A 15,659-nucleotide genomic window follows, 5' to 3' on the forward strand; every position below is an offset into this window, starting at 1 on the left:
AAACGTTGTGTTAATATTTACTGCCTTTGGTGAATTGTGTGCGGTGCCAATCCTGCCTTTGGTTGATCTTGTGTCTTGTGTACTTAGTTGAATATAATTGGTTGTGGTGTTTGCTAATTTTTGTGTTTAGTAAGTAGTTTTGTAGTTTAACACTGCCTTTGCCGGTCCCAAGCCCGGATGAGAAAATGTGGAGGGAACTGCACCGTTTCCATTAGAACTTGCATGGTCTTGAAATATTTTGATTTGAGTGACAGGGAATGAAGGGTGTAGAAGTTACAGAGTTACTGTCGTTAATGTCCTAATCAAACAGTAAATCATAGCATAATGTGGTAAGCATATGATTCAAGCTTTGAATGCATCCTTGCTCAATAAAAAAAGCTATGCAACTTTAATGGTAGTTAGAGCTTACCTCGAGGAAGTTACTTGTTGCCTTTCTGAAGCTACACAAGATGTTCTTAGCGCTCGTGTACGAGGAACCCCCCGTTCTCTTGCTCGGCTATGGGCTGACAACACTTGAAATTGTATTTGTTAGAGTTTAATTAACATGTGTTAATTGTAGGGTAATCTCTCTTTGTACTTAAGTTCGTTTAATTTTGAGAAGTACTCTCCACCACGATCAGACCGGCTGGGTTTGACGTGTGGACGAGGGTCTTGTGGATCTTAATCTGGTACGCCACTCCCTCATTTTCACCAGTGCCAACCAAGATGTTGTTGTCGCATAGGTCTCCCCCTACCTCTCGCTGTCAGTGCAATGACAAAGGCGACGGCAGTTGATGTCTTGTCGAACTGTGATGAGGAGGGCGAGGAAGTGAACCTCGTTCATAGGTGTGTGGAATTGAAGTGCACCAAATTATCAGTTGAATTATTAGATGATGTACTAAAGTATGTCATATGTTTGCGGCACATTGCAAATCTTGTAGGAAACAAGACTATGGTGCTACTTGTGTCTGCTTTCAATTTTGCAAGGGAGGTTTTCACGCTGGAAACAAGCTAGCTATGTAAGCTGAGAATGGATGGAATTTGTCACAACCTGTTATATCTAATATGTGATGACTCCCAAATAATTTTTGTACAGAAGTTCATGACCCTCCCAACTGACGTTGCCTCATGAAGATAGAGTTGAGGTGTACCATCACCTCAAGGTGAACAGCTGACGCGGTCTTTTGATAATGCATTTATACTTTAGAAAATAGTAGCCGGGACAGTGATCTATTTATATGCAGAGCATAATCAAGAGAGTATGGTCAAGAAGCCACAAATGTGGGCATGAAGGTCTGCTTTCAAGAATTTCCACCTAACATTCAGATTCAAGTAAGACCCACATGTTTCTTTGGTACTATATATTATACGTCACCACAAGTCTCCATATGTATCAATAAGTTGTACTGAACCCTGGTAGTAGGATGGGTGTTAGGTGGAAAGCAGAATATGTTTTTTTCTTAGTACAGTACAGTTTTCAGTTTCCACAACTTAGAACAATGAGCCTTGCCAGTTTTGCGTGAACTTATGTTGAATATGTGAACCGAATGTTCATTTATGATTTGTGTTTAATATATACTCAATTACTCTTGCAAACAAATGAAGATGGTCTTGAACTTTCCAAGACAACTAATAGTAATTTATTTTTCTTCTCTTTGCTTAACTCATGGGCCGCAAGACCATGTTCTCAAGGTCAACGATCACAGGCTCAGACATGCCTTCATGATCCCTCTCCCCAAGTGCACACATGAGGTCCGGTTTCGGGTTCTATTTGAAATATGACACATGATTGACCACCCCTCTCTCCCTCTCTCCCTCCCTCCCTCTCTCTCTCTCTTTCTCATTCAACTAAAGATCACCAATCTTGGCATCTAGAATTCAGGATGCAGAACTCATAATTTTGTAAGGCAGGGCCCACCATTAACCAAGTTCCTTCATCTTGAATGCCAACATCCGTCATGTACTTGCACTCTGAAAACACCAGTTGTGGCATAATCCACAGTTATCGACTCCATTTTGAGCATACACCATGTCTGTAGTTTGATCTCTTTAGTAGTTGCCATACAAAAGAATCCTTTGTTTGCAAATGGAACTATGAATAATTTATTGCAGCATCGCCAGTTATTAGTCTAGCTTGTATATTCATTAAGGTGCAACTTCCTAATCTTGTTTGATCGGGCGGGAGGGGGGGGGCTGACTCACGCACTCATAATTAGCCCACGGATTACCCCTGAACACGTGGGATCGCCGACCAACTATTAGGATTTTTTGATAAGCAATTGTGTGATATCTGACATCTACTTTTTGAACTCAAATGTATCAATTGTTTTATCTGGATTTCCGCACAATGTATTTTAGCTTTTATTCGATTAACATTTTCATATATATTGTATGCTACACTCTGTATGTCTTTTATTTGATTTTTGTCTTCTCTTATGAAGAAAATGGTTCTTGCTTCCCAGCTAACTATGAATATAAATGCCAGTATAAGGCATTATTTTCTTCTTACAAGAAGAAACTATTTCCAGTTTTCAGGTTATGCCTTGCCTGCAATGAGCGCATTATGTTGACTTGGTGCTTAATTACTTGGTATAGCCTCTACTATTAAAGGGGGATCTGCCGTCGTGATGGTTCGACCTCGAGCGATCCCCCTCCTACCGCTGGCCTTCCCACCGTTCCACCGATTTTTTTCAATCCCTCCATAAACCAGACAATAAACCAGCCGATTAGTTCAATAAAAAACCTACATCGCACCTCAGACCACCACTCGGTCGACCTTCTCCTTCCCCCGTTAAGAAAAACGGCAAGCGAGAAAAAAATGAAAAAGAAACAACCAGAAGCCACGAACCCACGATCCAATCACCCCCGACCCCGTCGCCCCCGTTCTCTCCCGACAAGACGACGCCCCACCCACCCCGACCCCCTCGCCGCCGGCAAACACAGTCCTGCCGATACCCACGCCACGCCGCCTACGCCGACCCCCTCGCCGCCGGCCATCCCAGCACCAATCCACTGTCGCGCGCAGATCACCGAATCCCGGCGTCGCATCGGCTCTGCCCTTCTGCTCTGCCGCGCCCACCCCATGCTCCCCCTCTGCCCGGTGACCGCGGCCGGTGCGCGGGCGCTGCGGAGGGTCGGTGCCAGCGCGCTCAGGTCCTTCGCCGCCGACCCTCTCGTCGCGCAGGTCCTGCCTGACCGCCCGCTCTTCTCCGACTCCGCCATCCTCTCCCCCTACGCCACCGCGCCGGACGACATCGTGCGGGGGTTCGCGTCCGCCGCCGAGCTGCCCGACCCCCTATGGCGCGCCGGGGTCGACCCGCCGCTGATGCCCGTCTCCGCCGACGTGGCCACGGACGCTCTGGTCGGCGTAGTCACCGACGATGCCGCGCAGCAGGCCCTGATGGACGCGGAGATACCCACCACGTTCCCGGCCGACGCGACCGGCGTCGAGGAGTCCGTGGCCAGGTTCATCGACAACCTCAGCAAGCAGATATTCCAGGCGGAGGACGCGCTCACCGAAGGGACGACAAGCCTGGCGGCGGCGGCGCTGTACACCTCGGGGACGGCCCTCCCGTCGGCGGTGTTCTCCAGCGGCTCCCTCGGCTTCTCCGTGTTGGCGTAGAGGAGGATGCAGAGGGTCAGCGACAGTGCCAGACCCACCAGGGTGAACTACACCCTCTTCAGCACCGGCTTCACCTGAATAAGAAGAATAAGCATGCCCCGATGTTAGTTTTCTCTCTTTGTTGCGTGACCATACAAGTATGTGGCTAATTTCATGTATGTAAATGGTAAGAGATTAGTTGCACACGAAGAATTTTGACCGCACTGTTGATAGCTACAGAATCACGGACACATTTCTGTACTTCACCCCAACCATGGACACATTTTCAAACGTGCTAGATGCCACTTGTATGCAGAGATAGGAAATAAATAACTTCCTATCTCAAGTTATTAAGTATTACTAATACATATGAAGAACAGTATTCAAAGAACAATAATCCTTGTTTTATGTTATGACCAACATTCAAATGTTCTACACCTCCACAATATTGGTTACTTCTCTGATCACTGTGAACCTTCATTCTTTTTTTAAATTTTCAACATTATGTAAGTTTCAGTATGATCTAATAGCGAATAAAGTACAGAGCAATTGACAGCTGGAAACAAGCTCTCATCAGGAACTGCAATACTCCTTCTACCCACTTTGATTAGCCAACAAGAAACTATGATCTACATACATATGAATTCATCTGTTGCAAAATTGCTTGGGATGTGTTTCGAAATTCTGTGCTTGTCGCTGACCGTCTCACCGTCATGTGGACCTGAGCTCAAATAGCCTGTGCTCAATACTCAATTATTTTGGAGCTTGGGAGTGCTTGTAGAATAATTTCGTGTGTTTATTCATCTGATACACTATTTATGCTACCATTGAATTTTATTTTATTTTAATCTTATCCTTATTGTTTTTGAGATAGTTGTTTGTGCCATTTTTTTACGATATTTCTCTTTCTCCTTCACTTGCTAACTGTGTGCTGGCTGTTTAGGTGTCGTGGATCAATGAACTAAGAAGTCAAGCTTATTACTGAGGTAATGCTACAGTTACAACTTACAAGTATTTTGTCTATTCAGTTGCTGCTGGTAAGAACATTGGTCCCTTCTAAAATGATGTATAAAGTCAAGATATTTTGAGTCCGATGCATAAGGTGGGCTGCAAGGTGTTTGAGTAAGAGAGTCGAGATTAAATATAATCTTCATGATTCGAATTATGACTTTATTTATTTTTCATAACACATTTTATATCCCGTGGCAACGCACGGGTACTCAACTAGTACTACTAATAGCTGCTGCTTGCATAGTACTACCACGGTTGCATGCATGAAGACGGCCCGTTTACTAATGAAGGGGGTACCTGTGCATTGAATTCTCAGCTAATTAGACGCCTTGGTATTAATACGTTGCTATTTTTTAGTCATGAGCAAAAGGAACTGAGCCAACTACATATCACCTTGGTCCCAACGATTTTGATCTTTTCATCTTTTGAATGTACGTCTTCTAAACTGTGACAGAGGAATAAGTTGTGTTGAAAGCATCTTCAATAGCTGCCTATAATAGGGTACCAACACTTGCTTGGAGTAAAATTTGGGGCACAAATTTTTCTTTAAGGCAGTAGAAAGTGAGCGTCTCCAACAGCTCCCCTAAAACAGGGCAGCCGCACTCCATCTTTCTTCTCCACCTATGGATATAATTTAGGGAAACGTTTCTGGCCGGTGCGCTGGCCGAATTATTCGGCCGGCCGCACACGACCCGCTGATTAGGCATGTAACATTTTTTTGTCTAAATTGTTGCAACCATCGTCATATTTGCTACAAACGTTTTTTTCTACATTTGTCCAATAAAAAAATTGTATATACGTTTGGTTATAACTCAAGTTCATCGATTTTTTCGTTACAATCGGTGTTTTTTACTTTTGCTACAACCGTGTTAATTTTTGCTGCAATCGACATCATTTTTTGTTGCAACCGTTCACTAAAAAAGTTATATACACGTTCACGTAGATATTTGTTACAACCGGCATTTGACTTTTGCTACCCCGCACCATCAACTTCTTTTTTTACTACGATCACGTAGATATTTTTTTGCTATAAATTTTATTTTTGTTACAACCGTTGAAAAAATTGCTGCATCGCGTTGAAATTTTGCTGCATCGGAAAAAAAATATTGCATGAAGATCTAAAGGTGCGGACGCCGGCAGTTGACGGATCGTGCGGCCGGCCGAAAGTTTCGGCCGACGCGCCAGTGCATAGCACTGGCCTATAATTTAAACTCTGCAAGATTTCTTCGAGTGTCTTATAAAAAAACTGCTCACAAAATTCAACTACACTAAATTTGAGTGTCTTCTCCACCAACAGCCCCTCCCAAAATTCAACTACTAAAACCAAATCTCAAGGGAAGACTTACAAAATCAAATTAGATGCAGTACTAAATTTGAGTGTCTTCTTTTAATTTCTCTGTACTGTACACAACCACACACCAAACTGACATATGATACGATCTCAACGAATAACAAACGAAATTGACAAGAGATTCCCGTGTAACTTTCTTCAGAAAAAAAAAAGGAGCACCGGAAGTCTGAACATTCTGAAAACTAACGTTACATCTTTGCCTCGTACACTTTCTTCAGAAAAAATAAGGCTGAAGAACTGAACTTTACTGATGAATTCAATCAGGACGAGAAAAAATTCTGAACATTCTGAAAGAACTCCAGCAGCGCATTCTGCAGCACCACCGCGCACACCCCAAACCACCAACTAGCGGCTAGTTACCAGCCATCAGGCTTCCTTCCTTTTAGCATTGCACAGTACGTATATAGTATGATAAAGGAGTTTGGAAGAGGGCTAACTTGTTTCATTTGGAAACGCAAAGGCAAACAAAATAACGGCACTATGGTGCTGCAATCAACGGCAAAATTGGTCCCTACGGAATTCCGCTCGATTCACTTTATTAAAAGATTTCAGAAATGCATTTTTACTCTATGAAACGTTCGGAAGCTCCGATCCGCACTGCCCCGGGTCACCGCTTCTGCATTTGAGAAGGAAGCTATGTCAAACACAAATGAAGTTTACCGGATCAAATGAAGTTTCTTGCATCATGTCAATTAGATAAAGCTATGTTTGATTCAGGCCCTAAATGAAAACGCACAGTTTAAAATCTGTCAGGGACTACAATCCACACAATCTTTCGTACCTCATACACAATGGCTGTATGATTTTTTCTTTTCAACTATATATGATTATTGAAAAGCAAACACAAATATTTATCATCTGCAATTCTATAGTCTGAGGAAGAGAAAGAACAGCAAAACATCAAACAAGATCGACTGCAGGGACTTATTTCAGAGTACTGCAAAATTAATAGCTGCATAAAATTCAGTCACAACCACGCATAATCCTCACATTACATAAAACTCAGTCCTGGAACATAACCAGACTAGTATTAAACAGCTAAATTTGACCAAACGCAGGTTAAACAACTTCCACAGCCATAACAGCAAACACATCAGGAATCACTAGATCATGCCGTCATCCCTCGGTGCCTAGCTGCCTGATGTAAAGATGATGCATTCCCTGCTCCAAGGCGCCTACTTGGATCGCTGCCTCATCTTTCGGCGCTTCCTCTTGAGCCTCCTCATCCTCTTCTTCTTCCACTGCAAATTATAGTAACCATGCACCTCATCAGCATAAATTGGATAGATGATCTAGGAAATGCTGATGGACATAACAAGAATTTCACATTTAAAAGAAGAGATAGTAACCTTTGTTTTGGAATCAGAAGATTGAGTGTTTCATTGGATATCATCACGTGATTTTCAGAAACACGGACCAATTGTTCTTCATCATGTTCCAAACTACCATTTCGGCATGGCAAAAAGAAAACTATTCTAATGTCATAGCTATTTACAAACTAGTTGAGCAAGACAAAGAGATCTGCAGCGGGTTTGACATTCAGAATGAGTAGGAGGATTTTATCGTCAAATAGATCGGACATCAATTTGTCTTCCTCATCATGCCAACCGACGCAATTAAACTTAAAAAAAAGCTGGGAAAAACACTGGCTAATAAAACGCTGTTCTCTCAGACAAATGCCTCGATTGTCCACATGGTTTTATAGAATGGATTACATCGGACTCGTCATCTGTTTTCATCATCACAGAGAACTACACGAACAAGCATGCAAGGAAAAAACATCAAATCAGCTAACAGAAACTGCACAAAGTAATCTAGCAAGTTCTCTCAGACAAATTTGCCTCAGTTTTGTCCCCACGGTTGAATGGAATGGATTGGATCGGACATCTAATCAGTGTTGATCATCACAGAGAACCACTAATTACGCAAGCGAGCACCAGCAACAGCAAGAACGAACACTCGATAATCACTACCACATGTCCAGATCTACCGCGGTTGCGAAGCAGGAAACAACAGGCGAGGTAGACGACGGGCGGCAGTACAAACCTTGGCCCTCATCGCGGCGTCGGAGTCGGCCTCGCTCTCCGGTTCGCAGCGGCGGAGACGGCGGCGGAGGTGTGTGGACGAACCCGATCTCCGTAGATTGTTGGCGGCGGCGGCTCTCGCCTCGTACTTATAGGGATGGGGTGATGGGGAGGGGAAAACCCTAGCGGGTGGACGGCTCGGATCGGCCAGTGAACGTCGTTCTGATCCGATTTGGTTGGGCTGTGGTTCGTAGGCCTAATTGGGCCTCCAAACCAACGCCTCGGCCCACGCTCACATAGAAAGATGATGGGCCTTCTCTTCAGTCTTGTTTTCTGTAAACTGGGTCTTCTCCTCACTTATTACTCGGCCTGATCGGTTCTGCTAAAAAGAAACAAGAATTTCTCAGGAAAAAATAAAACCAAGATGAAAAGCATGCATTGCTCGACTGCTTGAGGGGCTAGTTAAACGTCTTGATGAGCAGCAATGGTATCTGAACCGATCAATGTTTGACCGCTCGCGTGGATTAAACGTCTTGACTGCTCATTTGTTTGAATATGTAGCTTGCTCCACCGCTGGCGAGGATTTTATCAAGAACGCTTGTCGCACATCATGAGAAGATCTCTGAATATTTAGCTTTGTAATTAGCCGTTTGTCTGAATTGTCTGGATATCGGAATTATAGAGAACTATAAACAGCTGCGGCACAGCTCAAATTATACCGATCAGGCCACATGACATTCATATCGACAGTACGGCAATGCATGAGATTAGAAGAGGATTCAAACTACGAAGGATCATTTTGCAAAAAAGTCAATCGTTGCTCAAATGCCAGATAAACAGGTTTGGATACAGGACAATGTCTGGTTGGTTCAACTCATAACATCGATACATTAAGACAAGCAGTAATAGTTCTTGACCACAACGAGTACAGATAGGTGAAAGAAATCTAGAAGAGTGATGTTCCCTTGCCCTTCTTGTCTCCACCAATCTCAAAATGCTTGCACCTCTGCACAGAGGAATAAAGACAGACTGAGCAAAGCACAACATGAACGAAAGTAGATGTCCGGTTCAACATGAAAGCAACAAACCTTGATGGCGCGCTGAGAGTAGTGCTTGCAGCTCTGGCACTGCAGCTTCAGCACAATCTTCTTGGTGGTTTTTGCCTGAAGAAAAGGTCACAAAATTAGCATTGCACAACTGGTTTTAAACTTTATCTGATCTTAGACTAAACAGACACACCATAAGCAGATTGTGCAAAAGATTGAACTATGTATCTTCTTACGGAGAAGATTGAACTATGTATTGTTTTGACAGATCGATAGACAATCACACACAAAGATGTTGCTGTACCTTCTTGTGGAAGACAGGCTTGGTCTGACCACCATATCCCGACTGCTTCCTGTCATAACGGCGCTTTCCCTGGGCAGACAGACTGTCTTTACCCTTCTTGTACTGAGTGACCTTGTGAAGGGTGTGCTTCTTGCACTCCTTGTTCTTGCAGTAGGTCTTCTTGGTCTTTGGAACGTTCACCTACATAGCATTTGCAACAGAACTAGTATTAACATAGGCCTTGCGTGAAACAGGATAAAAGTTGAGAGGATATTGCAATAGCTAAAAAGAACTCCAGAAGCAAGTTCAGCAAATGCTCAAAAAATACTAAAAAAATGTCTGGTGCAAACTTCAATTAGGTTCTCAGAAACATGCTTATGGTTGTCATCATTAGAATAATCAGGTCTCAAAGATTTCATGCCATCATAGGACCACATAGTTAAAATATCAAATATTACATGATAAGCATTGAAATTACAGCACTAGTTGCATAAAAAAATGAGTTAAGGCAAAAAACCAGAAGTAACTAATGACAAATAGTTATCTGGTCAGGGCAATAGATGAAAACAAATGGACCTGTAAGCCTAGTTCTAGATTAGGTCAGCACAGCGAAGTACACAAAAACCTGAGATTCCAAGTGCACAAAACGAAATCACTGAATAGTCCACAATATGGCCAACCCCATTGCGTTTTAGATGTACCATGCAATGTCAAGTTGCATGCAGCACATCCTTCACAAGATCACTTACAATATTACATATTTTGAAGATGCATGAATACAAACTACAGTCAATCTAACACAGAATGAAAACTAAATTAGACTTGACTGACACGATGAGCTATCCATTCCGTCTTCTCAAAATAAGAGGAGCAGCCTGATATACATTATCACAACAGTTTACATATCTAAGGCACATCCCATGCTAGGAATCTAAAGCAGTACTGAATTAAGTGAACAATCGACTCATCAGTACACAAGAGATGTTGTGTGCACATGGAGAAGAAAACAGCAAGGCCTGATAAAATAAACGGAATGGAGAGTAATTCAATCCTATGCTTTTATAGAATCAGAGGTATTGGGTGTTTCAATGGAGATCATCACATGATTATCAGAAACATGGAGCAATTATCCTTCGTCATATCCCAAACTAACGTCAGACTTGCTAAATGTATTACAATATACTCCCTCTGTTTCTAAATATAAGTCTTTTTAGAGGTTTCATTAGAAAACTACATACGGATGTATATAGACATATTTTAAAGTGTAGGTTCATTCATTTTCATCCGTATGTGGTCTCCTAGTGGAATCTCTAAAAGGACCTATATTTAGGAACGGAGGAAGTAATATACTAGTGTTGACAAAAACAAACATGGTACATGCAGTCGGTTTGGCATTCAGAACGGGCAGAAGGATTTTATCATGGATTTGATCATCACAGAGAAGTACAATAGCAGCAGCATGACAAGCGCATATAGAATTCCAATAGCAGCAGCATGACAGGGCAAGGCAAGAGCAAAACATAACCAGAGGCAAATGCCTCATTTTCTCCCCATGGTTGAACGGAATGGACTGAAGCGGGCATCTAATCAGTGTTGCTCATGGCAGAGAACCCACGAACGCAACTGAGCAGCAGAAAGGACGCAGCAATTGGTGAACCCGAGCACATCTGCCGCGGTCGCGAAGCAGCGAAACACATCTCTCTCACTCTATGTAGGAAACAACAGGGTGGACGGGGGAGCAGAGGCGAGGGACAAACCATGGCTGCGACGGCGGCGGCGGTGCGGTGAGCGCGCTCGGTCGGCTGGCGTCGGCGGCGGGAAGCGTGAGGAAGATTGGCGGCGAGGGCTCTCGCGTCGTAGTTATAGGGTTTGGGTGCTGGGGAGGCGGACGGCTCAGATGAGCCGCTGCACGCACGGCGTTCTGATCCGGGTTGGTGGGCCTAATGGGCCTTAGAACCAACTCCTAGGCCCCTGCTCACATCCGGGTTTGTCACATTTAAAGGCTTAAAATTAGTTGCATTCTTTGATCGATTTCTTATTTATACTGATCCTTCTAACATAAATACATACTCCCTACATCTCAGTTTATAAGTCCGGCGCGTGTACCTAGATCGTTAATTTGATCAACTTAATGGTAAGCATATATTATAAAAAATATATCATTAAAAATTTTAGATGTTCTATTTTCTAATGATATAATTTTTATATTAAACAATAGATTTTATATAAGTTAAATTGACGACCTAGGTACACGTGTTTGCCTTCTAAACTGTGACGGAGGTAGTAATAAAGACTTGGTTTGGACTAAACGAGATAATAAGCCATTATAATCACTTGTTGCAGGCCCACAAGTGTCAGAGTCTATTTGTACCAGAGTTTGTTTTATCTTTTCAAGCTAAAGTTATTTAAATATGAATTGCCATTATTTCTGTGTCTTATTGGTTTGATTATATATTTATTCTCCTTGGTCTCTTGGTCTCACTCGTGCAAAGCAGTGGCATAGGTCTCCGCGACTTGCTTGGACTCACAAATAACAGAATAAGGCAGTGGCATAGGCTCTATTGGCTGATTGGTGCCTCCGATTTCATTCTCTTGTTGTCTCTCGTGCAAAGCTCGTGATTCATTGACAGCGTACTTCCTTGGTCTCTTGGTCTCACTCGTCTACTTATTTGGTGATGACCTTTGTGCGTATGCTCCATGTTTCCATGTTGTATGCGGTGTGAAGGCTTCGACGTGGAACCTTTGCTGCTAGTAGTACTGAAACTTTGTTGGATTGCTTGGCTCGAGGATCAGATCCGAAATGCCTTGTTGTAAAAGAACCCATGGCAGCGGCCACCGCCTTTTTCTACCAGGTAGCAGTCGGCGTGGCTCCTGGGGCAGCCGTTCTAAGGCTCAAATCTCACTCATATCAGAGCCTGAATGGCATCCGGCTCCGGTTGTAGTTGAGCCTTCGGCCCGCGCTCCGACAATGGTTTCTTTTTTTTCATTTTAGCAGCACTATTTATGTACTTGGTTCATGGGTGCACTCAAACGTGGTCAAGACAGTCTCACCATCCCTCGCGTCGCCCCCGCCCTGGGCGACTCGGGGGCTCTCCAGCCCTAGGCGCCGCCGCCGCCCTCTTATCCTCCCTTCCTCGCCGCCGCCGGGTGAAACACGCGTGGCACACGGCGGCGGCGGGGGACTCCCTCTCCCGGCTCCCCTTCCTCCGCGGGCGGCGGATCTAGGTGGTTGACGGCGGTGTCCTGTGGCGATCGCGGTCGGGCGCGAGGGGGCAGGCCTCGGCGAGCGGTGGCGAGGAGCGGGGCGCACGGTGGCGGCCCGCGGCAGGCGTTGGCGGGCGCTGGGCTAGCGGCAGTGCTCCGGTGGGTGCAAGCGGTGGTGGCCCCTGTGCGCGGTCGGCAGATCCCTCTTTGACCCGGACGGCGCGGGGGGTGGCGGCGACTGCGGCGGCGGTCCTCGCTGGATGCTGGTGGCCATGGTGTTGCTTGTCCTCGACCCCGATCTACTCTGATCTACAACAGATCCGGCCCCAGATGGCTTCTCGCTGTTCTTGGGTGGTGGCCTTGCAGATCCGGTGGTTGGAAGGGTTCCGGGGGAGTCCCTTGGCCGGTGCGGCGGCCACTCCGAAGGCAGCGCCTTTGGGTGTTGTTCCCCTTGTTGGAGGCTTCGGAGAGGATCCCCTTCCTTCCACCCCTCCCAGGAGCTCAGGTGAAAACCTCAGATCCCCTTGTTCCAAGCGACGACGACACCGCGGTGGCGTGTTCCTTCTTGAAGGCGTTGCTCGGGGGCTGCTCAAGCGGTGGTGGAGGTGGCGGCGGTTCGATGTCGGCGCATTTTGGCCAGCTTCATCTTGGAGGCTGTGACATCGGCGGCGCTCGTCTGGTGGAGCAACGGCGTTGCTGTTTGCGTCATCAGGCTCGGGATGCTCCGGGGGAAACCCTAGATCTGGGTCTTCCTGGATCGGACGATGATGGTGTTTTATCGCCTTCCCTCCTGGGGGCATCGTTTTGGAGCAAGTGCTGACTGGAGGAATGATGGAGCGGTGCTTCATCTCACACATTGATGGCGGCGGATATCGGCGGCGTGGCGCTGTGGGGACTCGGCGTTCGATGCGTGGAGATGGACTCATGCAGGAGGAGGTAGTTGTCTGGCATCATGGTGACGTCGATGGCGGAGTGGCTACACAAGGTAGAAGCATCAATATTTGCTCTCAAGACGGACCGGTGGAAGATGGCGGCGACAGCACACGAGTGCGTCAGATCGGTTTTGTGCCCTAGACCCGGTATGTGGCAGATGGCTTGACCGGCTCTGCTGGGGCTTTCGACTTTTGATGTTAGGCTTAGGTAAGTGGTCTGGGTATGTGGCCCAACTAGCACCCCTTCATCATATGGATAGAAGTAGCGACAGATGTTGCGAAGATGGCGGATTCAGACATATTGTTGTAATACTTTGTAAGCTCCTCGAGAATAATCAATAAAATGGCCGCATGCATCTCCCAGATGAAGAGGCCAGGGGTCATCCTCCTTTTCTAAAAAAAATATACTTGGTTCATTGAATTGAGCAAATAAAAAGTAGTGGAGGGAATTTCCTCTGATCTCACTTTTTTAAAGAAAAAGGAACTTTACCATCCATTTGGACCTCTTTTTTCGCAAAGTTTGACAAGAATCTTTAGTTACAATTTCATGTCAATTGACTTTGAATTAATTGTGTTTTTCTATTCCTTTCAAAAATGAAGTCAAAATCAGTGTGTTGCCACCCCTCTACCTCTCTAGCTCATAGGTGGTGGCATAGCTAGTATTTTGGGTCAAAGTGGTCGAGTCGACACAGAAAATGCCCATAAGAATAATATGGCAACATACTAGTGTAGAATTCATAAAAAAAACATAGAACATTTATTGGATTTATTGCATGGTTAACATGATTGACTGTCGAAACCCTCCCCTTACATGTAACAACTGAGGCAAATGACAAGAGACAAATTCAGAGATTTTTTTACGAAGTTAGGAGGGGATTGACCACATGACCGATAAATAGCACGACACGAGAAGTGTCTTCCCGGATAAGGAAGAGGAACGGGTGATCCGCGATGAAATCCATTTCTGAGGGTGGCCTTGCTTGTAGCGGGACTGTGATGATCCACAAGTATAGGGGATCAAGCGTAGTCCTTTCGATAAGTAAGAGTGTCGAACCCAATGAGGAGCAGAAGGCTCTCATAAACGGAATTCAGCAAGGCAATAACTTCAAGCACTGAAAGTAGTGGTAACAAGTGATTGTGTAGCGAGGTGAAACGTAGCAAGCAAAAAGTAACAAGTAGTAGCAACGGTGCAGCAAGTGGCCCAATCCCTTTTGTAGCAAGGGACAAGCCTGAATAAAGTCTTATAGGAGGAAAAACGCTTCCGAGGACACACGGGAATTTCTGTCATGCTAATTTCATCATGTTCATATGATTCACGTTCGTTACTTTGATAGTTTGATATGTGGGTGGACCGGCGCTTGGGTACTGCCCTTACTTGGACAAGCATCCCACTTATGGTTAACCTCTCTTGCAAGCATCCGCAACTACAAAAGAAGAATTAAGACAACGTCTAACCATAGCATTAAACTAGTGGATCCAAATCAGCCCCTTACGAAGCAACGCATAGACTGGGGTTTAACCTTCTGTCACTCCAGCAACCCATCATCTACTTACTACTCCCCAATGCCTTCCTCTAGGCCCAAGTATGGTGAAGTGTTATGTAGTCGACGTTCACATAACACCACTAGAGGAAAAACAACATACAACATATCAAAATACCAAACGAATATCAAATTCACATGACTATTATCAGCATGACTTATCCCATGTCCTCAGGAACAAAAGTAACTACTCACAAAGCATAATCATAATCATGATCAGAGGTGTAATGAATAGCATCAAGGATCTGAACATAAACTCTTCCACCAAGTAATCCAACTAGCATCAACTACAAGGAGTAATCAACACTACTAGCAACCTTACAAGTACCAATCGGAGTCGTGAGACGGAGATTGATTACAAGAGATGAACTAGGGATTGGAGAGGAGATGGTGCTGATGAAGATGTTGATGAAGATGCCTCCCCTCCAACGAGAGGAGTGTTGGTGATGACGATTGCGACGATTTCCCCCTCCGGGAGGGAAGTTTCCCCGGCAGGATCGTCCTGCCGGAGCTCTAGATTGGATCTGCTCAAGTTCCGCCTCGTGGCGGCGGCGAAACCACGAAAAAGCTCCCGATTGATTTTTTCTGGAATGAAACCCTTCATATAGCAAAAGAGGGGAGCTAGTGGGCCGTCAGGGAGCCCACAAGCTTGCCCTCCGCCACCAGGGGGTGGCGGTGGCAGGGCTT

The 15,659-nt window shown here is 45.0% G+C and overlaps 1 protein-coding gene, 1 long non-coding RNA gene and 5 other non-coding genes across 7 annotated transcripts; 1 reads left to right on the forward strand and 6 right to left on the reverse strand.

Annotated features, from left to right (window-relative positions):
- The first annotated feature begins 785 nt into the window (after positions 1-785).
- Positions 786-1,138, forward strand: LOC123452523. The gene is made up of 3 exons (XR_006632609.1): positions 786-825; positions 921-998; positions 1,076-1,138. It is a non-coding gene; the product is annotated as an uncharacterized LOC123452523 (long non-coding RNA).
- Positions 1,139-7,300: 6,162 nt separating this feature from the next.
- On the reverse strand, positions 7,301-7,381 carry LOC123400502. The gene has a single exon (XR_006610747.1). It is a non-coding gene; the product is annotated as a small nucleolar RNA SNORD18 (small nucleolar RNA).
- Positions 7,382-7,481: 100 nt separating this feature from the next.
- Positions 7,482-7,549, reverse strand: LOC123400519. The gene has a single exon (XR_006610761.1). It is a non-coding gene; the product is annotated as a small nucleolar RNA Z105 (small nucleolar RNA).
- A 56-nt stretch (positions 7,550-7,605) lies between these two features.
- Positions 7,606-7,692, reverse strand: LOC123400744. The gene has a single exon (XR_006610954.1). It is a non-coding gene; the product is annotated as a small nucleolar RNA SNOR75 (small nucleolar RNA).
- A 72-nt stretch (positions 7,693-7,764) lies between these two features.
- On the reverse strand, positions 7,765-7,855 carry LOC123400754. The gene has a single exon (XR_006610964.1). It is a non-coding gene; the product is annotated as a small nucleolar RNA SNOR75 (small nucleolar RNA).
- A 908-nt stretch (positions 7,856-8,763) lies between these two features.
- LOC123452524 (60S ribosomal protein L36a) lies at positions 8,764-11,212 on the reverse strand. The gene is made up of 4 exons (XM_045129184.1): positions 11,053-11,212; positions 9,317-9,496; positions 9,055-9,129; positions 8,764-8,972 (listed from the first exon to the last, which is right to left on the reverse strand). The coding sequence occupies exons 1-4, from the start codon at positions 11,053-11,055 to the stop codon at positions 8,913-8,915; spliced, it is 318 nt and encodes a 105-aa protein (XP_044985119.1). The 5' UTR covers positions 11,056-11,212; the 3' UTR covers positions 8,764-8,912.
- Positions 9,655-9,726, reverse strand: LOC123400526. The gene has a single exon (XR_006610766.1). It is a non-coding gene; the product is annotated as a small nucleolar RNA R66 (small nucleolar RNA).
- Positions 11,213-15,659: the final 4,447 nt, after the last annotated feature.

The sequence above is a fragment of the Hordeum vulgare genome, chromosome 5H (genome assembly GCF_904849725.1).
Source record: "Hordeum vulgare subsp. vulgare chromosome 5H, MorexV3_pseudomolecules_assembly, whole genome shotgun sequence".
NCBI classification, from domain to species: domain Eukaryota; kingdom Viridiplantae; phylum Streptophyta; class Magnoliopsida; order Poales; family Poaceae; genus Hordeum; species Hordeum vulgare.